This window comes from Acomys minous (genome assembly GCF_964271855.1).
Source record: "Acomys minous genome assembly, chromosome: 19".
NCBI lineage: Eukaryota > Metazoa > Chordata > Mammalia > Rodentia > Muridae > Acomys > Acomys minous.
The window spans coordinates 64,474,499-64,502,144 of NC_140499.1; the positions used below are offsets into that span (position 1 = coordinate 64,474,499).

The window sequence follows — 27,646 nt, forward strand, 5'->3', positions numbered from 1 at the left end:
ACCCATGCAGGGACCATGAGTCTGCATTGGAAAAAGACAGTGAAGAAGACAGCACATTCAGAGGTCTCTGGCTCTGCTTGTGAGACACCATATGTGAGATCTTCCACCCGCCCGCCTGTTGTGACAGTCCGACCCCTGACCGATGAGTAAAACTCTCCTTCCATTTTCACACTCATGGCAGGGATAATTATGACACAATCACAAGAGGAAAGAGTAGCTGTGTAGAAATTCAAACAATCCCTTCACATATGGACTTAGCTACAGGAAGAAGATACACATGGGATGACCCTTCTTGCTAAACCTTGAATCCATTTGGAATGAACTCAAACCCCAGAATGGAGGGCCTGCCTGTGAGAAAGATTTGGCTTCAGTTCAAGTAGGCAGATCCATATGGAATCCTCATTTGGAGGTCCAAAGACACAAAGTTGACACTAGATCTCAAAACAAGGAGACACACCCCTTTAACCCAGGTCTTGATCCTGGCAACCACACCTTTAATTAGGCCACACCTTCCCTGCAAGACTATATAAGGGCATGGAAGAGGGAAGCTTGGGATTTTTGCCTCTTGGCCCTTCTTGGATAGGAAGTGCAGTCCATCACCGGCGTTACAGCCTGCGTCTACAGAATTGCAGTATATACTGAAGACCAGCAGAGACATCACCTCTTGGACTGAACAGCTAACAGGCCTATTGGCATCTCTGTGCACAGCCAGCGGTCAGTGGATTAGCTTGACTGCAGCCTGTAAGTCATTCTCCTCAATGCCCTTGATCTAGCTTCCTTCATTCTCTAAGTTCTGTTACTCTGAAATTTTCCTGATGTCCTTGATTTTAATAGCTGCAATAGAATTCCATGGTGAATGTGGACCACAGTTTCTCTCTGCATTCTTTGGTTGAGGGATATCTGGATTGTCCAATTTCTGGCCATTACAAATAACACTGTAGAACAAATGTCCTTGGTGTATGGTAGAGCATCTTTGGTATATATGCCCAGGAGTGGTATGCTTGGGTATTGAGGGAGTGCTGTTCCCAAGTTTCATAGAAAGTGCCAGAATGATTTCAAAAATGGTTTTACCCGCTTGTACTCTCACTAGCAATGAAGGAGAGTTCCCCTTTCTCCACATCCTTGGCAGCATGTGCTCTGTCTTGAGTTTTGGGTCTTAGCCATTCTGAAGGTGTAAGATGGAATCCCAGAGAGGTATTGATTGTATTTTCCTGATTGCTATGGATGTTGAGCCTTTCGTTAAGTGTTTCTTAGAAATTTCATATTTTTTCCTTGAGAGGTTGCTGTTCAGCTGTGTACCCAATATTTTAATGGGATTATTTGCTTTGTTGGTGTTCAATTTCTTCAGTTGCTTATATGGACTGCATATTAGCCCTCTGTTGGATGTAGAGTTGGTGAAGATCTTTTCTCAGACAGTAGGCTATAGTTTTGTTTTATGGCAGTGGCCTCTGTCTCATAGGAACTTTTCAATTTAATGATGTCTCACTTATTAAGTGTTGACCTTAGAGTCTGGGCAGTTGGTATTTCTTCAGGAAGTTGTCTCCTGTGCCAAAGAGTTCAAGGATCTTCCACACTATCTCTTTTAAGAGATTTGGTGTTCCTCATTTTATGATAATGTCTTTTATGCTCTGGCACTTGAGGTTTGCGCTGTAATAACTATGGATCTAGGATGGATTCAGTGAAATTCCCAGATCACTTTATTTTACCAATAAAGACACAGGAGACAGATGCTGTGGTGAAAAACCTGCTAGCTCAGAGAGGCAGAGAAAGCAGTCAGCTAACCTTCCTGCTCAGCTCACCTCCTGATGGAAAAGGTCCCAAAGTCTCATTAGCTCAGCTGACTGCCCAGGAAGAAAATACCTAAAAACCCAAGTCCAAAAGCTTCCAAAGGCCAAGCACCAAAGTCCAAGGAGCTCCAGCTAAAATCCCAAGATCCTGTTATCCTGAAAGCTATCTTAATTTTTCCTCTACTCAAAACCTCGCCTACATTTAATCCCCGTCAGCTGCTTGCTTTCTCCACCCATTGACCTAGGGTTAACTGTATTAAATCCTGTGTTTTTATAGTTCACAATCTCAGGGGTCACAATGGGATCAGAGGCAGTATAAACAGTTCACAATCTCAAGGACCCAAATGGGATCTCAGACAAGATTTTCTAGTTCACCATCTCAGGGATCACATTGATCCAACATCATGGAACATATTTGTTTGCTTTTTTGACATGTAGACATGCACTAGAGCAGCACAATTCATTGAAGGTGCTTTCTGTTTTCTATTGTATGGTTTGCCTTCTTCCTCAAAAATTATATGTGTGAGTGTATTTCTAGATCTTTTATTGGATTCCAATGATCCCCCTGTCTGTGTTTATGCCAGTACCGTGCACTTTTTATGACTGTTGCTCTATAGTACATCTTGAGTTCAGGGACCACCGTCCCTCCAGAAGATGTTTTCATGTTCAGGATTATCTTAGCTATTCTGGATTGTTGTTGTCCCAAATGAAGTTGAGAGCTGGTTTTTCAGGAGCTGTAAAGAATTGTGTTGGCATTTAATGGGAACTGCATTAAATCTGTGGGTTGCTGTGGTAAGATGGCCATTGTTTCTTGGTTAATCCTATGCATCCTCAAGCATGGAAGATCTTTCCATCTTCTCATATCTTCTTCAGTCTCTTTCTTCAGAGATTTATGGTTTTTTTTTATACAAGACATTTAGTTCCTTGGTTACAGTTACATCAAGATTCTTTATGGTTTTTGTGGCTATTGTGCAGAGCGTTGTTTCCCTGGCTCTACCCATCAGGAGATCAAAGCAGAAGCTCAGTCTCACAGCCCAACTTAGGGCAGAGTGCAGGGAGTGCTATGGAGGAGTTGGGGATAGAAGGACCCATATGGGACAGGATCTCTATAAAAGACTAACAGAGCCAAGAAGTCTCGGCCCATGGTCCCTGCAGACTCCTGTGCACCAAAGAAGGGCATGCATGGGGAAAAGCCAGACACCCCATTCAGAGGTAGCCTATTGGCATCTCCATCTCACTATCTGGCCCATAATAATTAGAGCAGGGACTGTTCCTGCCATGGACTCTGTTGGCTGCAGTTGCATGACTTTCCCGGGGCCGTGTGCTTTACCATGCCAGAGAGGAAGAGGATATAGGCAGACCTGAGGAGACCTGATAGCCTGGGGTCAGTTGGTATGGGAGAAAGGCTTTCCCGTCTCTGAGGACTTGGGTAGGAACATTGAGGGGCAAGGGCATTAGGTTGGGGCCTGGAAAAAATGAGAGAGGGGGCTACAATTGGGATGTCAAATGAAAAAAAATTAAATATACTTAAATTTTAAAAAAATGTATAAAATGTTTCAAACACTTTAAAAGTTGTGTACAGTAGGCAAAACTAGTTACCAACTGATCTAATTCAATATAGAGAAAGATATGGAGTGATGTAAGAGTCACTAGGGCCTGGACTGTCTTCTGTGAAATTTATACTGACACTAAACTTCTGAAAAGTATTTGTTCTTATGTCCTACAGGAAGAAGAGAAACCATATCTTGATTCTTCATTTTGGATCGAAGTTAAACTTCAAACTGCTTCCATTAGAAATGTCAGGGGACCGTGCAGGCAAGACCCGGGGCTCCACACATATCACTGTGCAGAAGATTTCCTACAGGTGGACCATCATCAACTTCTCCTTTTGCCTGGAGGGGATGCGGGACCCCATTTTCAGTGGGACTTTCTCATCAGGAGCCAATGACAACCAGAAATGGTGCTTGAGAGTTCACCCCAAAGGCATTGACATAGAAAGCAAAGATTACCTGTCAGTTTACCTGGTGTTGCTCAGGAGTCCGAAGACCCCAGTTTGGGCAAAGTTCCAAGTTTGGATTATAAATGCGGAAGGAGACAAAACTCTAGGACTGAGGAGCCCACGAGTCTTTAAGTTCCTTCCTGGTATGGACTGGGGATTCAAAATGTTCATCCTTCAAGATTTCCTCTTGTCCGCGGCAGAACGCCTTCTCCCTGAGGACCACCTAACCCTGCTCTGCAAGGTGACCATGGTCCAAGACACCTATAGCATTTCTGAAGAGGACTCCACACCTGCGATAAAGGTTCCAAGGTGCACATTTACAGATGACCTAGGGGAGCTGTGGGAGACTTCCCACTTCACAGACTGCAGCCTGTTGGCAGGTGGTCACGAATTCCAGGCTCACAAGGCCATCTTAGCCGCTCGCTCTCCAGTGTTCAGCATAATGTTTGAACACAACATGAAAGAGAAGCCAAAGGACCGAGTTGAGATCCAGGACATGGAGCCTCAAGTCTTCAAGGAGATGATGGGATTCATTTACACAGGGAAGGCCCCAAACCTCCACAGCTTGGCCCCTGCTGTGCTGGCAGCTGCTGACAGGTTTGGCCTGGAGCAGTTGAAAGCCATGTGTGAGGACGCCCTCTGCAGGGACCTCTCAGTGGACAATGCTGCTCACACTCTCTTCCTGGCTGACCTGCACAGTGCACAACAGCTGAAAATGGAGACCCTGGATTTCATTACAAGTCATGCTTCCGAGGTCTCTGAGACCTCATGGTGGAAGGAAATGGTGGAAGCCCATCCCCACTTGCTGGCTGAAGCATTCCAGTCCCTGGCTTCTGCACAGGGTCCCTGGCTGGAGCCCCCTCTCAAACGCCTGAAGCAATCCTTGCACCTGGATAGTTGTGACTAACCTTGTCTTCCACAAGGTCAGACCACCGTGCTGTGACCAGTGACCTCCAGGTACACCAAGGCATTGCTGCTGCATTTACAGTGGATCTGGGGAAAGACAGCCTGATGGCTCAGGATTTCAAACATCTGGAAGAAGTTGGAGTGGTTGCCATGTTGGCAATCCTGGAGTCAGGTGTGGTCTACCTAACATCTGCCTCCTTGCTGTACTTTTTTCGTGTTTGTCGCCTGAATTGGAGACTGAGAGTCAGAGTAGGTGCTTGCAACTAAAGCCCCAAAATGATATTTTGGGGAGAGGGAACTTATTTCTTTCAACTGAGAAAAACACATGACCAAAGGATCAGATCAGAGGAGAAAACAAGTATTTACATTTAATCTTAAGGGTAGAAAAAGAGAAAGCAACCTCCCCCCCTCCCCCATAACTAGTTTGTGGGGACTGGGGACATAACTCAGTTGGCAAATCAACCTGGACTGTTCCCAGCACACACAGGAGTTTTCATCCATCTGTGACTGGACATCCAGGGGATCTGAGACACTTTCTGGAGTGCATGGGCACATACATCTCTGTAGGCAGAGCCTTACAATGTAATGTGAACTGAATAAAAATGATGAAATCTCTTGTGGTTTTCCATCGTGTTTATGTTCAGCGACACCACGTTTAGTCCATCCAGCTCTGCTCTGCTGTGAATGACTGTATTAGACTCTTGTCTGCAATCCTAGCATAGTTTTATTAATAGTGCCAGGGGTTGGGTGTCCCTTATGGGATGGGTCTCAGGTTAGACGTCAATGGATGGCCAGTCCCTCCATCTCTGCTCCATCTCGAGCCCCACGTTTTTTTTAGGGGAGACAAATATAGGTCCAAACTGTTATGAACCTATTTGATTCAAATAGTTTTAAATGGTAAAGTTAGTTTATGGGTATGATAAATACTTTTGTGGACCTCCCGATGCCTCACTAAGGATATCCTTGTAGCGGGTTTGTGGCTGCAGATAAGCCTCCACTCCAGATGGCACCTTGAATCCTGGTATTTCACCATAAGTAGAGGCGTTTGTTTAAACTTTCCATTAACCTAAGTAGGAATGAAGCTACCTAGAGATGTCTGAATTTATTCTGTTTCTTAGAATGAAAGAAAGAAAAAATTATTGTCCTGAACTCAGTATGAACTAAGAGATAGCTGGATAATGTATAGTTAGGTCAGCACTAATTGGTGAGTCGTACATTGTTGTAACCTTCAGGCCTTGTCACTCTGAACTCACTGTGACCTTATGATATAAATACTTAGATAAGAAATGTTTAGATTCAAAACATGTAACCTGTTGTATTTTAGAATTCATCTGTTTTCATGATTAATTGCCTTTCTTCGACTATGAGGTAAAACCCTTTTCTCGGACATATAAGTATGGTTATCTACAATAAACGGTGCTAAAATTGGGAGGCTTAACTTCAGTTGAAGTTAAGATGCCTGACTTCATCCACGTTTTCTCTTGAAAGTGTGTGTGTAAGTGGTTTGTTTTCTATCTCTTTCTTATTTCTTATTTCCCTGTATATTTACAAATAAGTTAGCCGACTCAGGGCATTAGCTCTCTATGGCTAATAAGCCCAAATTTACATTAGCTAACTGGAGATCTCCACCGGGAGGCCTATCTATAGATCAAAGAGCCTCCTTTTATGACCCTCCTGATGTCTCTAGCCAGAAGCCACTTTTATAGCCCAGCCATAGGAAAACTGTGGTCAGCTTAAAATCTCCTCCTCAGTCGCAGTACAGCCAGTCCTTAGAGAAGAAACCTTGGGCTCCTTTTCTTCTTCCCTCTTTCAATCCTGATCAGTTGCCTGAGCCATCAGCTCTGACCACCCAAGAGATAAAGTGAACTGGAAGGGCATCTGCATCCAGCCCCAGAGACCTGACCCTGGACCTCTTCAGAGCAGCAGCTTCGAGTTAACAGCAGAAAATCTTTTTTGTATAAAAGACATAAAAGCATTTATGAGACAAGGTGCACAGATGAAGGTTACAGTAGGATATACAAAAAAAGTGACAGTGGGAACTAAAGATGTCAACCAGGGAGACCGACTGAACAATCCTTCACACCAGCTGTTTGATTCTTGTCTTTTGTGTTCCTTCCTAAGGAGGTTGATTTTAACTTTTACAAAGGGGTTTCTAATTACATCTTAATGACTGGCATAGAGACAGCTTTGTTGCCCTAAGGCATTGTTAGTCCATCCTCCTTGAGGAACAGCAAGTGTAAAGCCCGCATGTTCTGCAGAACTCTTTCATCTAAAGAATCTACTTGATGTTCTAGAAAAAATGATGGCTGGATTTATTTGGTCCAAGTACACAGACACACACAGACACACAAAACAAACAAACACACAGACACAGACACACACACACACACACACACACACACACACACACACACACACTCCACAACACATTACAGAACAGCCAGGGCTTTGTGTCCGCACTATAGCCCAGCTAGCCTATCATTGTAGTCCTAGAATATTCCATCACAGCTGAAGCAGAAGCTCTGAGCCCCTGCTCAGGGGTTCTGCTCGGTCCAATCATGACAGGTTTCCCCAAAGAACCCGGTTGTGCTGTGTTTGTTGGAAGCCCCTAAGTTGACTCTCAATTTCCAACCTATGAGACAAAAATGAAACAATTTCAGCAAGAAGGCACATGTTAGGTAGAACACACCAGGCTCCAGGGCTGCCCACTTGGAGATCATTCCAATTTCTTCCAGATGTTTGAAATCCAGAGCCACCAGGCAGACTTTCCCCAGACTCACTGGAAATGCAGCGGCAATGCTCGGGTCTACCTGGAAGTCACTGGTAACAACACTAGTGGTTGCTTCTAGAAGAAAGATATAGGTCACAGCTAAGGAGGTGCTGAGATTGCTTCAGGTGCTTGAGAGGAGTCTCCAGGAGAGGACTCTGTGAGGAACACAGGTGGCTAAGATGGCCTTGTGAGACATGAATTCGTGGCCATTTACCAACAGTCTGTAGTGTGTGAAGCAGGAAGTCTCCCACAGCTCCCCTAGGTCATCTGTCAATGTGCACCTTGGAACCTTGGTTGTAGATGTCATGTTCTCTCCAGAAATGCTGTGGGAGTCTTGAGCCATATCCACCACGCATAGGAGGGTGAGGTGGTCCTCAGGGAGAAGGCGATCTGCCTTGGACAAGAGGAGATATCTTTGGATGGACATTTTGAAATCTTAGGTGTTGCCCTGCAGGAACCTAAAGACAGTTCTGCTTCTCAGTCCTGGGCATTTCTCTGCTTAGGGACATGTGATCCAAAAGTGGAACTACACTCAAGCTGGGCCCTTAGGACATCCGAGTCACACGAGGTAGACTGATGGGCAGTCTTTGCTTTTTTCATCAATCCCATTGGGGATGTCCTCTCAAACAAGGTATCAGTTCATGAGTGGCTCCCGGTGAGAAAGTCCCACTTCAAATGGCTTCCTGCAATCCCTCCAGGCAAAAAGAAAAGTTTCTGACAGCCCAAGTGTAGGAAAATTTCTGGACAGGGATCTCTCTGGGGCCAGAGCTCTTGGCTGCTTGGTTCCTTGACATTTCTATCGGTGGTACTTTGAAGTTTAAATCTAGATATGATTTCTCTTTAACTTGTAGGACACAATTACAGGTCCTTTTCAGAATTTTAGTGTCTGCTCTATGCTCTGCTTCCAAACTGAGAATAGGGAGGTGGGTCTCTCCATGATTGTCTTTTTTATTTATTCATTTTTATTCACTTTACATCCAGATTGTGGCACACTCCTTTGTCTTCTCCTGGTCTCCCTCTCCCTACCTCCCTTTCTTACCCTTCACCCACCCCGAATCTTTAGAAAAGGGGAGCCCTCCTTTCATGCCATATGACCCCAGCCTACCATGTCTCATCTGGACAGTCTGCATTCTCTTTTTTAAAAAACTTTTATTTTATTAATTTATTCATATTACATCTCGGTGGTTATCCCATACCTTGTATCCTCCCATTTCTCCCTCCCTCTCATTTTCCTTTTACTCCCCTACCCTATGACTGTGACTGAGGGGGACTTCATCCCCCTTTATATGCTCATAGGGTATCAAGTCTCTTCTTGGTAGCCTGCTATTTTTCCTCTGAGTGCCAACAGGTCTCGCCATCCAGGGGACATGGACAAAATGAGGCACCAGAGTACGTGTGAAAGTCAGACCCCACTCTCCACTCAACTGTGGAGAATGTCCTGTCCATTGGATAAATCTGGTTATTGGTTTGAAGTTTATGGCCTGTATTGTCCTTGGCTGGTGCCTTAGTTTGAGCAGGAACCCTCGGCCAAAATCTGCCTATCTTAATGTTCTTCCCGAAGGTTTCTAGGACCCTCTGGATCCTTCTACTTTGCCATTTTCCCATGCTTCTCTCATCTAGAATTGCAATAGGATGTCTTCCCCTCTGTCCCAGTTTCTTGGTAAGTGAAGACTTTCAAGACCCAGCTATTCCACTCCTTGGAATATACCCAGAAGATGCTCCAGCACAAAACAAGAAACCTTGTTCAATCATGTTCATAGCAGCCTTATTCATAGTAGCCAGATCATGGAAACAGCCTAAGTGTCCCTCAGTAAAAGAATGGATAAAGAAACTGTGGTACATTTACACTATGGAATACTACTCAGCAATTAAAAACAAGGATGTCCCCAAATTTGTGGACAAATGGATTGATTTACAGATGATCATAATGAGCGAGTTAACCCAGAAGCAGAAAGAATCAAATGATATATACTCTCTTATATCTGCATACTAGCCCAAGGGGCATGTCCCAGGAACAAGTATTTCTAACCTTAGGGTAGATAGTACTCTACAATCATTCACAAGAGAGCAGAGCTGGAAGGACTAAATTTGACTTCTCTGAACATAAACGCTTCAGGAACCCACAAGAGATTTCATGATTTTTATTCAGTTCACATTTCATATGTAAGGCTCTGTCTACAGAGATGTATGTGCCCATGCACACCAGGAAGTGTCTCACATCCCCGGATGTCCAGTCACAAATGGATGAAAATCCCTGTGTGTGCAGGGAACAGTCCATGTGTCCTCTGCAAGAGCACCATTGCTTTTGCCACCTGAGTTATCTCTCCAGTCCCCACACACTGAGTTATGGGAGGTGGGGACAAGTCTTTGTCTTTTGCTACCCCTTTGAGTAGATGTTAATGTTTGTTTTCTCCTTTGACCCGACACCTTGGTCATGTGTTCTGCTCAGTGGAATCAAAACAGGTCCCCCGACACCTCCTAAAACCATCTCTCTGTATTGTGTTTCCTGCAAGCACCTAAGTTGCCTCAGTCTTCAAGTCAGTGGACAAAATGAAACAATTCCAGGAAGAAGGCAGATGTTAGGTAGAGCACAGCAGAGCCCAGGGCTACCCACATGGCAATCATTTCAACTTCTTCCAGATGTTTAAAATCCTGAGCCATCAGGCTGTCTTTCCCCAGATCCACTGTAAATGCAGCAGCAATGCCTTGGTGTACCTGGAGGTCACTGGTCACAGCACTGTCTACCCTTGAGGAAGACAGGGCTAGGTCACATCTAACCAGGAGCTAGGATCTCTTCAGGCGTTTGAGAGGGGGCTCCAGCCAAGGACCCTGTGCAGAAGCCAGGGACTGGAATGCTTCAGCCAGCAAGTGGGGATGGGCTTCCCCCATTTCCTTCCACCATGAGGTCTCAGAGACCTCGGAAGCATGACCTGTAATGAAACCCAGGGCCTGCATTTTCAGCTCTTGTGCACTGTGGAGGTCAGCCAGGAAGAGAGTGTGAGCAGCATTCTCCACTGAGAGGTCCCTGCAGAGGGCGCCCTCACACATGGCCTTCAACTGCTCCAGGCCATACCTGTCAGCAGCTGCCAGCACATCAGGGGCCAAGCTGTGGAGGTTTGGTGCCTTCCCCATGTAAATGAATCCCATCATCTCCTTGAAGACTTGAGGCTCCATGTCCTGGATCTCAATTCGGTGTTCTTGTTTCTCCTTCATGTCATGTTCAAACATGGCTCTGAAAACTGGAGAGCGAGCCCCGAAGATGGCCTTGTGAGGCCGCAATTCATGACCAGCTACCAACAGGCTGCAGTCTGTGAAGCGAGAAGTCCCTAGGTCAGCAGTCAATGTGCACCTTGGAACCTTTATCGCAGGTGTCCAGTCTTCTTCAGAAATGCTATAGGTGTCTCGGGCCATGGTCACATTGCAGAGCAGGGTGAGGTTGTTCTCTGGGAGAAGGTCTTCTGCCAGGGCCAAAAGGAAATCTTGAAGGATGAACATTTTGCATCCCCAGTTGTCGCCAGGAAGGAACTTGAAGACTTGTGGGCTACTCTTTCCCAGAGTTTTGTCTCCTTCCGCATTTATAATACAAAACTGGAACTTTGCCCAAACTGGGGTCTTCAGACGCCTGAGCAGCACCAGGTAAACTGACACATAATCTTTGCTTTCTATGTCAATGCCTTTGGGGTGAACTCTCAAACACCATTTCAGGTTGTCATTGGCTCCTGATGAGAAAGTCCCACTGAAAACGGGGTCCTGAATTCCCTCCAGGCAATAGGAGAAGTTGTGGATGGTCCACCTGTAGGAAATCTCCTGTACAGCAATATGTGTGTAGCCCCCGGTCTCGACTGCCTGGTCCCCTGACATTTCTACTGGAGACAGTTTGAGGTTCAATTTCTATCCAAAGCGAAGAATTAAGATATGGTTTCTCTTCTTCCTGTAGGACATAAGAACAAAAACTTTTCGGAATTTTAGTGTCTCACCTCCACTCTGTTCCCCACTTGCTGAGACTAAATAGTTGTGTGTCTGTGTAATTATCTACCCAGATTTGAATATTAATTTCAGACAAGACCGTCAGGGCCCCTAGTGACTCTTACATTACTCCATTTCTTTCTCTGTATTGAATTAGATCAATTGGTAACTAGTTCTGCCTATAATACACAACTTTTTAAGTGTTTGGGAAATTTTTATACATTCTGTTAAAAAATTTATTTATATTTAAATATTTTTCACTTGATAACCCAATTGTAGCCTTCTCCCTCATTTCCTCCAGGCATCATCTTTGCCTGTCAATTTCCCTATCCAAGTCCTCAGAGAGGGGGAGCCCTTCTCCCCTACCAACTGACCCCAGCCTATCAGGTCTCCTCAGGTCTGCCTACATCCTCTTCCTCTGCAGCATGGTAAAGCACCCAGCCACAGGAAAGTCACCTAAGTGCAGGCAACAGAGTCCATGGCAGGAACAGCCCACCTCTACCTATTATGGGCCCCATATTGAGATGGAGATGCCAATAGGCTACCTCTGAGTGGGGTGCCTGGCTTTTCTCCATGCATGGTCCTTCTTTGGTCACAGGAATCTGCAGGGACTACGGGCCAAGATTTCTTGGCTCTGTTAGTCATTTATAGAGATCCTGTCCCATATGGGTCCTTCTATTTCCAACTCCTCCATAGCACTCCCTGCACTCTGCCCTAAGTTGGGCTGTGAGACTGAGCTTCTGCTTTGATCTCCTGATGGGTAGAGCCAGGGAAACAAGGCTCTGCACAATAGCCACAAAAACCATAAAGAATCTTGATGTAACTGTAACCAAGGAACTAAATGTCTTGTATAAAAAAAAACCATAAATCTCTGAAGAAAGAGACTGAAGAAGATATGAGAAGATGGAAAGATCTTCCATGCTTGAGGATGCATAGGATTAACCAAGAAACAATGGCCATCTTACCACAGCAACCCACAGATTTAATGCAGTTCCCATTAAATGCCAACACAATTCTTTACAGCTCCTGAAAAACCAGCTCTCAACTTCATTTGGGACATCAAAAATCCAGAATAGCTAAGACAATCCTGACCATGAAAACATCTTCTGGAGGGATGGTTGTCACTGAACTCAAGATGTACTATAGAGCAACAGTGATAAAGAGTGCATGGTACTGGCATAAACACAGACAGGTTGATCAATGGGATCCAATAAAAGTTCTGGAAATACACTCACACATGTAATTTTTGAGGAAGAAGGCAAACCATACGATAGAAAAAAGAAAGCACCTTCAATGAATTGTGCTGGTCTACATGTCAAAAAAGCAAATAGATATGTTCCATGATGTTGGATTCAATGTGATCCCTGAGATAGTGAACTAGAAAATCCTATCTGAGATCCCATTTTGGTCCTTGAGATTGTGAACTGTTTATACTGCCTTTGATCCCATTGTGACCCCTGACATTGTGAACTATATAAACACAGGATTTAATAAAATGAACCCTAGGTCAATGGGTGGGGCAAGCAAGCAGCTGACAGGGATTAAATGTAGGCAAGGCTTTGAGTAGAGGAACAATTAAGATAGCTTTCAGGATAACAGGATCTTGGGATTTGAGCTGGAGCTCCTTGGCCTCTGGAAGGTTTTGGGCTTGGGTTTCTAGGTATTTTCTTCCTGGGCAGTCAGCTGAGCTAATGAGACTTTGGGACCTTTTCCATCAGGAGGTGAGCTGAGCAGGAAGGTTAGCTGACTGCTTTCTCTGCCTCTCTTAGCTAGCAGGTTTTTCACCACAGCATCTGTCTCCTGTGTCTTTATTGGTAAAATAAAGTGATCTGGGAATTTCCCTGAAACCATCCTAGATCCATAGTTATTACAGCACAAAACTCAAGTGCCAGAGCACAAAAGACATTATCATAAAACGAGGAACACCAAATCTCTTAAAAGAGATAGTGTGGAAGATCCTTGAACTCTTTGGCACAGGAGACAACTTCCTGAAGAAATACCAACAGCCCAGACGCTAGGATCAACAATCAATAAGTGAGACATCATTAAATTGAAAAGTTCCTATGAAACAGAGGCCGCTGCCAAAAAACAAAACTATAGCCTATTGTCTGAGAAAAGATCTTCACCAACTCTACATCCAACAGAGGGCTAATATGCAGTCCATATAAGGAACTTAAGAAATTGAACACCAACAAACCAAATAATCCAATTAAAATATTGGGTACAGAGCTATACAGAAACCTCTCAAAGAAAAAATATGAAATATCTAAGACACACTTAACGAAAGGCTCAACATCCATAGCCATCAGGAAAATACAATCAATACCTCTCAGGGATTCCATCTTACACCTTCAGAATGGCTAAGACCAAAAACTCAAGACAGAGCACATGCCCGTAAGGATGTGGAGAAAGGGGAACAGTCCTTCATTGCTAGTGAGAGTGCAAAGGGGTTCAATCATTTTGGAAATCATTCTGGCACTTTCTCTGCAACTTAGGAACAGCGCTCCCTCAATACCCAAGCATACCACTCCTGGGCATATACACCAAAGATGCTCTACCATACAACAAGGACATTTGTTCTACAATGTTACTGGTAATGGCCAGAAATTGGACAATCCAGATGTCCCTCAACCAAAGAATGCATAGAGAAACTGTGGTCCACATTCACCATGGAATTCTATTTCAGCTGTCAAAAACGAGGACATCATGAAAATTTCAGAGTAACAGATCTTAGAGAATGAAGGAATGAAGGGCATTAAGGAGAATGACTTACAGGCTGCAGTCAAGCTAATCCACTGACCGCTGGCTGTGCACAGAGATGCCAAGAGGGCTGTCAGCTGTTCAGTCTAGGAGGCGATGTCTCTGCTGGTCTTCAGTATACACTGCAAACCTGCAGAAGCAGGCTGTAACACAGGTGATGGACTGCACCTGCTAGCCAAGAAGGGCCAAGTTGCAAAAATCCCAAGCTTCCCTTTTCCATGCCCTTATATAGTCTTGCAGGGAAGGTGTGGCCTAATTAAAGGTGTGCTTGCCAGGATCAAGACCTGGATTAAAAGGGTGTGGCTCCTTGTTTTGGGATCTAGTATCAACTTTGTGTCTTTGTACTTCCAAATCAGGATTCCATATGGATCTGCCTACTTGAACTGAAGCAAAATCTTTCTCACAGGCAGGCCCTCCATTCTGGGGTTTGAGTTCACTCCAGATGGACTCAAGGTTTAGCAAGAAGGGCCATTCTATGTGTATCTTCTTCCTGTAGCTAAGTCCATACGTGAAGGGATTATGTGAATTTCTACAAGCTACTCTTTCCTCTTGCGATTGTGTTACAATTATCCCTGCCATGAGCTGAAAATGGAAGGAGTGTTTAACTCATCTGTCAGGGACCTGACTGTCACAACAGGCAGGCAGGTGGAAGAGCTCACCTATGGTGTCTCACAAGCAGAGCCAGAGACCTCTGAATGTGCTGTCTTCTTCACTGTCTTTTTCCAATGCAGACTCATGGTCCCTTCATGGGTCTATGCACCTTTATTCATGGTCTTTCCTCTCTGCCTCAGATAATCATCCTTGGAATAACTATGTCATCCCCATGTATGCAATAAGTGTGATATTCTAAGTATCCTGGTTGGCTGACGCTGAAGAGACCATGATAAAAACTGGCAAACTCCATTTTCTTAGAAACATCCTTAAACCATCCCAAAGACCACAAACCCTGGAAAAATTTCTTGCTGGAGGGTCAAACTGATCTACACTGAGCTGCAGTCTATTTGTACTTTTATTATGTTTGAATCAATGATGTCATAACTGCCCCTTTGCCATCTACATACTCTATTACACTTGGCATGTACACTAAACACTGCCATGCACACTTTCAAGACCATCCAGATCTGTTTGTCAGCAAAATACCTTGAGTCTGAGCGGACCACCCTGTGTCACCATCCCTAGCACTCTATAAGCTAATTGGAGTTTTCTTCCTTTACATATGCAATACAAATTTCTCTCAAGGATCACTGAGATTCTGGACTGGCCCCTGCCTGAGCTCTGCAGCAGACACCCTGTGGGGGACTTCACTGCCCCACTCCTCACAGCTGCTGAGGGTCCCACAGATCTTACCATTCCAAACCATCCCCTTCTACATGACTGCTAGCAGTGGGAGTAGGACATCTCTGATTCTTCTGGCTGCTCTTGAGACCCTCTGCCTACTCCTGTGTTACCTCACCCAGCCCTGGTGTGATGGGTTAAGCCTACTCTTAGTGCATTTTGTCATGCTGTGGTCAGTTGATATCCCTGGGAGGCATACTTTGTTTGGAAGAAAAGTAGGAACCGTAGTTTTTGAGGAGAGGGGAAGTAGTGGGGGCAGAATCTGGAGGAGCGTAGGGAGGGGAGGCTGCGGCCAGGATGTACTGCTTGAGAGAAGAATAAAGAAAAAGAAAAAATAAGTTACCTCACACAAAAAGAATCAGGGCCAGACCATATTAGCACAGAATTCACCAAGACTTGCAAAGAAGATTTAGCACCAATACTCCTCAAGTAATTCCACTAAATAGCAACAGAAGGGTCATTGCCCATATGTTCATGAGGTCACTGTTACCCTGATACCCAAACTACATGAAGACCCAAGAAAGAAAGAGAATTTCAGACCAATTTCCTTTATGAAAAATTGTATGTGTGTGTGTGTTTTGGGGTGGGGTTGGTGAGGTGGCATAATTATTTTTTTCCTTTTTGTCTTTATTTATTGTTCATGCTTACAGTGCAGCCTCACCACAGTCCTCCCTTCCACTTCTCCTCCAGTTCCTCCCACCTCTGTCCCTTTCCTCCGTCTTATTTCAGGAAACAGTAGGTTTTCCCAGGGCACCAGGAGAACACAACACTGGGCTGGGGGAGAGGAAGATGACAAGCAGCTTTCTTGGCCGGTTTGACCTGTGGGTTATCACGGAGCGATTGCGTTTGTGGCTGGAATACAGCCATGATTGGAAAAGAGGGGGGTCAAAGGGGATTGTCTGTGGGATCCACAGGCGATGTAGACATGGGGTGGAGGAAGGAAGGCGGCACATGGTGTTCTGTCACAGCTATGGTGGTGAGACCGGGGGACAGGATTGGCACGGAAGGGGGGAGCGATGAGAACCTTCAGTTGCCTCACCTGTTTCCCTGCCCTGCTCTGCTGCCCTGTTCCTAGTAAAGGTCTGCTGTGTTGGGGGCTGGGATGATGGGGGGTGTTGGGGTAAGGAAGACTGGGGGAGAAGATCTGTGTGACCCATTGGAGGGGGGGGACAATGGGGTCATACAGGAAAGAAAGACCAGAGAAGAGTTTCTCCTACAGAGCTGGGACTAGGAATGGAGAAATTTGAAGTGGGGGAGCAAAGGATGGTCCATGAATCTGCCTTTGGACTTCTTCTTACCCTGGAAAGAGTGGCCCTTGGCCTAGCATGGGGGCCTTTCCTGGGCTGGTGGAGATGGCAAAGAAAGAGCAGAGGGGAGTTAGAAGGGAAGATGTGCGGTATCCATAGCAGATGGGAACAGTGGGCAAACGAGACTCTCACAGGAGGTCTGCTGCAGAGGTGGGCATGACACTGTGGCACTGTGTCTGTGAAGAATGGGGAAGGTCTGCAGCAGTCTGCCTGGTTTCCTGGCAGACATGGCATGGATCCATGTTTCTCAACACTTTGTGGGGGCGTCTAATGACCCTTTCAAAGAGGTAGAATATCAGAAATCCTGCATATCAGGGGTTTCCGTTATGAGCCATTGCAGTAACCATATTACAGTTGCACAGTTGCCAGGAGTGGTATAAAGAAGCTGCAGCTGCGCTGGGTGTGGTGGCTTCCTTGACCATCTTGGCCCTTCCTTCTTCTTTTCCATGAGCCTGGTGCTGAGGTGCACGCCCTTAATCCCAGCACCCAGGGAGATAGAAGCAAGGTGGATCTCTGTGAGTTCAAGGCCAACCTGGTCTACAAAGTGAGACCAGGACAGCCAAGACTACACAGAGAAACCCTGTCTCAAAATAAAAAAATATTGTAGCCAGACGAAGAGATGCAGAGACCCACAGCCAAAGATTAGGCAGAGCTCAGAGAATCATTTTTTTTTTTGAGACAAGGTATCTCTGTGTAGCCTCGGTTATCCTGGACTTGTTTGTAGACCAGGCTGGCCTCAAATTCACAGAGATCCACCTGCCTCAGCCCCCTCTGAGTGCTGGGATTAGAGGCATGCACAGCCTCACCCGGCTCATGGAAGAGGGGGAGGAAGGATTGAAAGGGTCAAGTGGTCAAGGACACAAAAGGAAAACCTACAAAATCAACAAACCTGGGACTATGGGGGAATCACAGGGACTGAACCATCACCTAGAGAACATCCGTGGAGCAGAACCAGACCAGCACACATGTGTAACAGTTACAGCTTGGTCCTCATGTGGGCTCTAACAGGAGGAGTGGGGACTGGCCCTGACTGTTGCCTGCTTTTGGGTCCCATTTCCCTAAGAGGACCACAGACCACCTTGTGTAGTGTCAATAGAAGATCCCACCAATGCACATGCCAAGTTGGGTTGATACCCATTGGAGGTCTCCTCTTCCCTGAAACAAAAGAGAGGGGGGCATAAGAGGAGAGGAAGGGAAGGGAGACAAAAGCATGGGAGGGGGGAGAGAAAGAGACAGGGAGGAGAGGAGGGGGGAAGTTCCAGTCTAGTGTAAAGTAGATTAATTAACTAATTAATAAAAAAATAAGAGGGCTCTACAACTGATTAAAACACTTTTATTCATTTTCTATTTCATTTGTAAGGCTTTGTCTACAGAGATGTATGTGCCCATGCACACCAGGAAGTGTCTGAGATCCCCTGGATGTCCAGTCACTGATGGATGAAAACTCCTGTGTGTGCTGGGAACAGTCCACGTGTCCTCTTCAAGACCACCATAGCTTTTGCCAACTGAGTTATCTCTCCAGTCCCCACACACTGAGTTATGGTGGGAAAAAAGTCATTGCCTTTTTCTACCCTTCTGAGTAAATGTTAATGTTTGTTTTCTCCTTGGTCATGTGTTCTGCTCAGTGGAATCAAAAGAGGTTCCTCCACACCTTCTATAAACCATCTCTCTGTGCTGTGTTTCCTGCAAGCACCTAAGTTGACTCAGTCTTCAAGTCAGGGGACAAAATGAAAAAATTCCAGCAAGAAGGCAGATGTTAGGTGGAGCACAGCAGAGCCCAGGGCTGTCCACTTGGAGATCATTCCAACCTCTTGCCGATGTTTGAAATCCTGAGCCACCAGGCTCTCTTTCCCCAGATTCATTGGAAGTTGCTGACAACATTGGCTGACGATGCTAGACGACAGGTGTAGGTGGCAACTAAACAGGTGCTAGGATCACTCCAGGCTTTGAGAGGGGCCTCAGAGAAAAGACTGAAAGTAAGCCAGGTTCTGGAATGCTTCAGCCAGCAAGTGGGGATGGGCTTCCACCAATTCCTTCCACCCTGAGGTCTCAGAGACCTCGGAAGCATGAACTGTAATGAAATCCAGGGCCTGCATTTTCAGCTCTTGTGCACTGTGGAGGTCAGCCAGGAAGAGAGTGTGAACAGCATTCTCCACTGAGAGGTCCCTGCAGAGGGCGTCCTCACACATGGCTTTCAATTGCTCCAGGCCATACCAGTCAGCGGCTGCCAGCACAGCAGGGGCCAAGCTGTGGAGGTTTGGCGCCTTCCCTGTGTAAATGAATCCCATCATCTCCTTGAAGACTTGAGGCTCCATGTCCTGCATCTCAATTTGGTCCTTTGGCTTCTCCTTCATGTCGTGTTCAAACATGGCGCTGAAAACCAGAGAGCGAGCCGCTAAGATGGCCTTGTGAGCCCGGAATTCGTGACCACCTACCCACAGGCTGCAGTCTGTGAAGAGGGAAGTCTCCCACAGCTCCCCTAGGTCAGCAGTCAATGTGCACCTTGGAACCTTTATTGAAGATGCGGTGTCCTGTCCGGAGATGGTGTAGGAGTCTCTGACCACACTCACCTTGCAGAAGAGAGTGAGCCTGTCGTCCGGGAGTAGCCAATGGGTGTGGGACAAGAGGAAATCTCGAAGGATGAACTTTTTGAATCCCCTGTATTGACACGGCAGGAACTTTAAGATCCCTGTGCTCCTCACATCTTGGGATCTCTCTCCTTGAGCATTTATGATATAAATTCGGAAGCTTGCCCAAACTGGGCTCTTCGGACAGCCCGATTGCAGGTAAACTGACAGGTAATCTCGGCTTTCTTCATCAATCCCATCAGGGTAGAGTCTCAAACACCATTTCGGGCTGTCACTGGCTCCTGATGAAAAAGGTGGGCTTTCCATGGCTCCCCACATTCCCCCCATGCAAAAAGAGAAGTTGCTGATGGTCCACGTGTAGGAGAATTTCTGGACACTGATCCGTGTAGCACCAGAGCTCTCGGCGGCCAGGTTCCCTGACATTTCTGCTGCCTGAGGGAGTTGGAAGGCTAAAGTGGATTCAAAATAAAGAATCAAGATTTGCTTCCTCTTCAACCTGTAGGATACAATGATACATGCTTTTTAGATTTTTTTTACCTTCTGTTCCCTGCTCTGTTTCCTTTTCTTTGAGACTGGAAACTTGGGCCTCTGGGATTTTTTATTTGGATTTCAGTATTAATTTCAGACAAGACAGTCCAAGCCCGAAGTGACCCTTGCATTATCCCATTTCTTTCTCTGTACTGAATTAGATCAGTTGGTAACAAGTTTTGCATATAATACACAACTTTTTAAGTGTTTGGAACATTTTATATATTCTGTTAAAAAATTTATGTATATTTAAATTTTTTTCACTTGATAACCCAATGGTAGCCCCCTCCCTCATTTCCTCCAGACATCACTCTAACACCTTTGCCCCTCTATTTCCCTACCCAAGTCATCAGTGAGGAGAAGCCATTCTCACCTCCCAACTGACCCCAGCCTATCAGGTCTCCTCAGGTCTGCCTACATCCTCTTCCTCTGCGGCATGGTAAAGCACCCGGCCACGGGAAAGTCATCTAAGTGCAGGCCAAAGAGTCCATGGCAGAAACAGCCCCAGCTCTACTTATTATGGGCCCCATATTGAGATGGAGATGCCAATAGGCTACCTCTGAGTGGGGTGCTTGGCTTTTCTCCATGCATGGTCCTTCTTTGGTGCACAGCAATCTGCAGGGACCATATGCCCAGACTTCTTGACTCTGTTAGTCTTTTATAGAGGTCCTGTCCCATATGGGTCCTTCTATCCTGAACTCCTCCATAGCACTTCCTGTACTCTGACCTAATTTGGGCTCTGAGACAGAGCTTCTGCTTTGATCTCCTGATGGGTAGAGCCAGGGAAACAACGCTCTGCACAATAGCCACAAAACCCACAAAGAATCTTGATGTAACTGTAACAAAGGAACTAAATGTCTTGTATGAAAAAAAAACTTCAAATCTCTGAAGAAAGTGACTGAAGAAGATATGAGAAGGTGGAAGGATCATTCATGGTTGAGGATAGGTAGCATTAACAAAAAAACATTGGCCATCTTACCACAGTCACCGACAGATTCAGTGCCGATCCCATTAAATGCCAACACAATTCTTTATAGCCCCTGAAAAAACAGCTGTCAACTTCATTGGGAAAATAAAAATCCAGAATAGCTAAGACAATCCTGACCATGAAAACGTCTCCTGGAGGGATGGCTGTCCCTGATCTCAAGATGTACTATAGAGCAACAGTGATAAAAAGTGCATGGTACTGGCATAAACACAGACAGGGCGATCAATGGAATCCAATCAAAGATCCAGAAATACACTCACACATATAATTTTTGAGTAAGAATGCAAACCATACACTAGAAAAAAGAAAGCACCATCAATGAATGGTGCTGGTCTAGTGCTTGTCTACATGGGGAAAAAATGCAAACAGATCTGGTCCACGATACTGGATTCAATGTGATCCCTGAGATTGTGAACTAGAAAATCCTGTCTGAGATCCCATTTTGGTCCTTGAGATTGTGAACTGTTTATACTGCCTTTGATCCCATTGTGATCCCTGAGATTGTGAACTATAAAAGCACAGGATTTAATAAAGTTAACCCTAGGTCAATGGGTGGAACAAGAAAGCAGCTGACAGGGATTAAACATAGGTGGGGCTTTGAGTAGAGGAACAATTAAGATAGCTTTCAGGATAACAGGATCTGGGGATTTTAGCTGAGCTCTTTGACACTTAGCACTCTAGCTCTTCAGCTCCTTGGCCTTTGGTGTTTGGCCTTTGGAAGCTTTTGGACTTGAGTTTTTAGGTATTTTCTTCCTGGGCAGACAGCTGAGCTAGTGAGATTTTGGGACCTTTTCCAACAGGAGGTGAGCTGAGCAGGATGGTCAGCTGGGTGCTTTCTCTGCCTCTCTGAGCTAGCAGGTTTTTCACCACAGCATATGTCTCCTGTGTCTTTAGTGGAAAAATAAAGTGATCTGGGATTTTCAATGAGAACATCCTAGATCCATATTTATTACAATGCACAAAACTCAAGTCCAAGAGGAACACTAAATCTATTAGAGGAGATAGTGTGGAGGATCCTTGAACCCTTTGGCACAGGAGACAACTTCCTGAAGAGACACCAACAGCTCAGTCTCTAAGATCAACAATTAATAAGTGGAACATCATTGAATTGAGAAGTTCCTATGAAACAGAGGCCACTGCCAAAAAACAAAACTACAGCCTACTGTCTGAGAAAAGATCTTCACCAACTCAACATCCAACAGAGGGCTAATATGCAGTCTAGATAAGGAACTCAAGAAATTAAACACCAACAAAGCAAATAATCCCATTAAAATATTGGGTACAGACCTGAACAGAAACCTCTCAAGGAAGAAGTGTATAATTTCTAAGAAGCACTTAAGGAAAGGCTCAACATCTATAGCCATCAGGAAAATACAATCAATACCTCTCAGGGATTCCATCTTACACTTTCAGAATGGCTAAGACCAAAAACTCAAGACAGAGCACATGCCCATAAGGATGTGGAGAAACCGGAACACTCTTTCATTGCTAGTGAGAGTGCAAACTGGTACAACCATTTTTGAAATCATTCTGGCAATTTCTATGAAACTTGGGAAACAGCACTCCCTCAATACCCAAGCATACCACTCCTGGGCTTATACACCAAAGATGCTCTACCATACAACAAGGACATTTGTTCTACACTGTTATTTGTAACGGCCAGAAATTGGACAATCCAGATGTCCCTCAACCAAAGAATCCATAGAGAAACTGTGGTCCATCTACACCATGGAATTCTATTTCAGTTATCAAAAACAAGGACATCATGAAAATTTCAGAGTAACAGAACTTAGAGAATGAAGGAAGCTAGATCAAGGGCATTAAGGAGAATGACTTACAGGCTGCAGTCAAGCTAATCCACTGACCGCTAGCTGTGCACAGAGATTCCAGAGGCCCGTAAGCTGTTCAGTCCAGGAGGCGATGTCTCTGCTGGTCTTCAGTATACAATGCAATTCAGCAGAAGCAGGCAGTAATGCCGGTGATGGACTGCACTTGCTAGCTAAGTGGGGCCAAGTGTCAAAAATCCCATGCTACCCTCTTCCATGCCCTTATATAGTCTTGCAGGGAAGGTGTGGCCTAATTAAAGGTGTGGTTGCCAGGCTCAAGACCTGATTAAAAGGGTGTGGCTCCCTGTTTTGAGATCTAGTGTCAACTTTGTGTTGTTGGACCTCCAAATCAGGACTCCATATGGATCTGCCTACTTGAACTGAAGCCAAATCTTTCCCACAGGCAGACCCTCCATTCTGGGGTTTGAGCTCATTCCAGATAGACTCAAGGTTTAGCAAGAAGGGCCATCCCATGGGTATCTTCTTCCTGGAGCACAGACGACCCATCAGTCTACCTCATGTAACTCGGATGTCCTAAGGGCCCAGCTTGAGTGTAGTTCCACTTTTGGATCACATGTCCCTAAGCAGAGAAATGCCCAGGACTGAGAAGCAGAACTGTCTTCAGGTTCCTGCAGGGCAACACTTAAGATTTCAAAATGTACATCCAAAGACATTTCCTCTTGTCCAAGGCAGAACGCCTTCTCCCTGAGGACCACCTCACCCTCCTGTGCGTGGTGGATATGGCTCAAGACTCTCACATCATTTCTGGAGAGAACATGACATCTACAACCAAGGTTCCAAGGTGCACATTGACAGATGACCTAGGGGAGCTGTGGGAGACTTCCTGCTTCACACACTACAGACTGTTGGTAGATGGCCACGAATTCATGTCTCACAAGGCCATCTTAGCCACCTGTTTTCCTCACAGAGTCCTCTCCTGGAGCCTCCTCTCAAGCACCTGAAGCAATCTCAGCACCTACTTAGCTGTGACCTACATCTTTCTTCTAAAAGCAACCACTATTGTTGTTACCAGTCACTCCCAGGTAGACCAGAGCATTGCTGCTGCAATTCCAGTGAGTCTGGGGAAAGTCTGCCTGGTGGCTCTGATTTTCACACATCTGGAAAAAAGTGCAATGATCTCCAAGTGGGCAGCCCTGGAGCCTTGTATGCTCTACCTAACATGTGCCTTCTTGCTGAAATTGTTTCATTTTTGTCTCATAGGTTGGAAATTGAGAGTCAACTTAGATGCTTCCAACAAACACAGCACAACCGGGCTTCTTTGGGGAAACCTGTCATGATTGGACTGAGCAGAACACCCGAGCAGGGGCTCAGAGCTTCTGCTTCAGCTGTGATGGAGTATTCTAGGCCTACCATGATAGTTAAGCTGGGCTATACTGCAGACACAAAGCCCTGGCTGTTATGTACTGTGTTGTAGGGTGTGTGTGTGTGTGTGTGTGTGTGTGTGTGTGTGTGTGTGTGTGTGTGTGTACTTGGACCAAATAAATTCAGCCATCATTTTTCTTGAACAATCAGAGCTGGTCAATACCCAGAAAATACCAGTTCTCATCAATGCCAGATGTGTCTACTTTTTCATTTTTGAGACAGGGTTTTCTGTGTAATCTTGGCTGTCCTGGACTCACTTTGTAGACCAAGCTGGCCTTAGACTCACAGTGATCCACCTGCCTCTGCTTCCCTGGGTGCTGGGATTAAAGGCATGCGCCACCATGCCTGGCTCTAATGCAGGATTTTAGAGAGATGCAGCAATGCATAATTGACAGAGGGGTCAGAGGTTGGAAGCAATTCTGGGGTGCATCATGACACAGACCTTGCAAATACCGGATCACCTCCAGAGACCTCTCATGCCTACTGGACGTCCCCAAATCAATGGCTCCTGACAGCATGTCAGAGGCAGGAAGCAGTTTGCGGGTTCATCATGGTACAAGACCTTGCAAACACCAGATCACCTCCTACCCAGCCCACATGCCTAGAGAGCCCCCTTAACATGGTGAACTTGGCATTCTGCAGTCAACCCTTTTGTTTTAAGGACTCACTATAAACCCATAGATCTTGAATAAAATATAGAAGTAAGTATTTGACACCAGGAAAAAACCAAGGAAGGAATGTTGAAGCCTTCCAACATTGACACATGCCCTGATATGCTTAGGCCTTGCCATCTAACACAGGAATAGCTGTTTTGACTTCCCTGGCTCACAGTTCAATACTTGCTCTTAAAAATAGAATATTCAAAGATGTTAAATGTAAATTCTGCGCTAGGTAAACCAAAATACCCTGCTATGTTCTTTTTTTCATGAGAAAGTAAAAACCTGGACTATGCCCAGACCCTCTGCCCTGGAGAGGGAACTGGAAGATACCCAGGTTCCCCAACCCTATATCTCAGATAATGAGCTTAACAGTAAGGGAAAATAGGGTGATTAGCTACCTACCACAATATGCCTGGGATAGGATTGAATCTTGCCCTATGGTTATGGTTTTCTCCATGAAAAATTCACTCTGAAAATGAGTGGGCATCTGTGTGTCCCTGATCATGATCAGTGTTGGAGGTGCATGAATTAAACCATCTATATCTGACAGAGATGTGTGTCTGAGCGGGTTGTGCAGCTATTCTTAGATGAGAAGGCTGAGCTCCCCGATGTATGGTCCTGGGGAGTGCATGCTGACTCACAGGCTACTGGGAAACCACGGAGTCACCAATTTCATTTTCCCTGTTTCCTAAATGCTAGAGTCCCCAGGGTGTCTCTCATAGTTTCTATTCCAAAGTAATCTTCTCCATGCCACAAGGACACTTGCACAACTAGGTTCATAACGGTTTGGACCTATATTTGTCTCCTCTACAAAAAAATGTGGGGCTCGAGATGGAGCAGAGATGGAGGGACTGGCCATTCATTGACTTCTAACCTGAGACCCATCCCATAAGGGACACCCAACCCCCGGCCCTATTAATAAAACTATGCTAGGATGGCAGACAAGAGTCTAGTAGAGTCATTCACAGCAGAGCAGAGCTGGATGGACTAAACGTGGTGTCGCTGAACATTAACAGGATGGAAAACCACAGGAGATTTCATCATTTTTATTCAGTTCACATTACATTGTAAGGCTCTGTCTACAGAGATGTATATGCCCATGCACTCCAGGAAGTGTCTCAGATCCCCTGGATGTCCAGTCACAGATGGATGAAAACTCCTGTGGGTCCTGGAAACAGTCCAGGTTGATTTTGCCACCTGAGTTATCTCCCCAGTCCCCACAAACTGAGTTATGGGCGGAGGGAAAGGTTGGTTTATCTTTTTCTCTCCTTAAGATTAAATGTAAATATTTGTTTTCTCCTCTGACCTGATCCTTTGGTATTATGTTTTTCCAGTTGAAAGAAAAAAGTTCCCTCTCCCCAAAATATCATTTTGGGGCATAAGTTGCAAGCACCTACACTGACTCTCACTCTCCTACTCAGGAGACAAACACGAAAAAAGTACAGCAAGGAGGCAGATGTTAGGTAGACCACACCTGACTCCAGGATTGCCCACATGGCAACCACTCCAACTTATTCCAGATGTTTGAAATCCTGAGCCACTAGGCTGTCTTTCCCCAGATCCACTGTAAATGCAGCAGCAATGCCTTGGTGTACCTGGAGGTCACTGGTCACAGCAGAGTCTGACCTTGTGGAAGACAAGGTTAGTCACAACAATCCAGGTGCGAAGATTGCTTCAGTCGTTTGAGAGGGGGCTCCAGCCAGGGACCCTGTGCAAAAGCCAGGGACTGGAATGCTTCAGCTAGCAAGTTTTTAGGTATTTTCTTCCTGGGCAGACAGCTGAGCTAATGAGACTTCGGGACCTTTTCCATCACGAGGGGAGCTGAGCAGGGAGGTCAGCTGGGTGCTTTCTCTGCCTCTCTGAGCTAGCAGGTTTTTCACCACAGCATATGTCTCCTGTGTCTTTAGTGTAAAAATAAACTGATCTGGGATTTTCAATGAGAACATCCTAGATCCATATTTATTACAATGCACAAAACTCAAGTCCAAGAGGAACACTAAATCTATTAGAGGAGATAGTGTGGAGGATCCTTGAACCCTTTGGCACAGGAGACAACTTCCTGAAGAGACACCAACAGCTCAGACTCTAAGATCAACAATTAATAAGTGGAACATCATTAAATTGAGAAGTTCCTATGAAACAGAGGCCACTGCCAAAAAACAAAACTACAGCCTACTGTCTGAGAAAAGATCTTCACCAAGTCTACATCCAACAGAGGGCTAATATGCAGTCTAGATAAGGAACTCAAGAAATTAAACACCAACAAAGCAAATAATCCCATTAAAATATTGGGAACAGAGCTGAACAGAAACCTCTCAAGGAAGAAGTGTATAATTTCTAAGAAGCACTTAAGGAAAGGCTCAACATCTATAGCCATCAGGAAAATACAATCAATACCTCTCAGGGATTCCATCTTACACCTTCAGAATGGCTAAGACCAAAAACTCAACACAGCACACATGCTGGTAAGGATGTGGAGAAAGGGGAACACTCCTTCATTGCTAGTGAGAGTGCAAACGGGTTCAACCATTTTGGAAATCATTCTGGCACTTTCTATGAAACTTGGGAACAGCACTCCCTCAATACCCAAGCATACCACTCCTGGGCTTATACACCAAAGATGCTCTACCATACAACAAGGACATTTGTTCTACAATGTTATTGGTAATGGCCAGAAATTGGACAATCCAGATGTCCCTCAACCAAAGAACGCAGAGAGAAACTGTGGTCCATCTACACCATGGAATTCTATTTCAGCTGTCAAAAACAAGGACATCATGAAAATTTCAGAGTAACAGAACTTAGAGAATGAAGGAAGCTAGATCAAGGGCATTGAGGAGAATG

The 27,646-nt window shown here is 45.3% G+C and overlaps 3 protein-coding genes across 3 annotated transcripts in view; 2 read left to right on the top strand and 1 right to left on the bottom strand.

The window, feature by feature from the left end:
* LOC311590337 (speckle-type POZ protein-like) overlaps positions 1-27,646 on the top strand; it is a 399,822-nt gene that overhangs the window by 119,807 nt on the left and 252,369 nt on the right. The window lies entirely within an intron of this gene.
* LOC311590208 (speckle-type POZ protein-like) lies at positions 3,584-4,693 on the top strand (the record flags this gene model as incomplete). Its single annotated transcript, XM_084769085.1, has 1 exon — positions 3,584-4,693. The coding sequence occupies one exon, from the start codon at positions 3,584-3,586 to the stop codon at positions 4,691-4,693; it is 1,110 nt and encodes a 369-aa protein (XP_084625211.1).
* Positions 10,247-11,323, bottom strand: LOC311590209 (speckle-type POZ protein-like; the record flags this gene model as incomplete). Its single annotated transcript, XM_084769086.1, has 1 exon — positions 10,247-11,323. One exon carries the CDS (start codon positions 11,321-11,323, stop codon positions 10,247-10,249), a length of 1,077 nt encoding a protein of 358 aa, XP_084625212.1.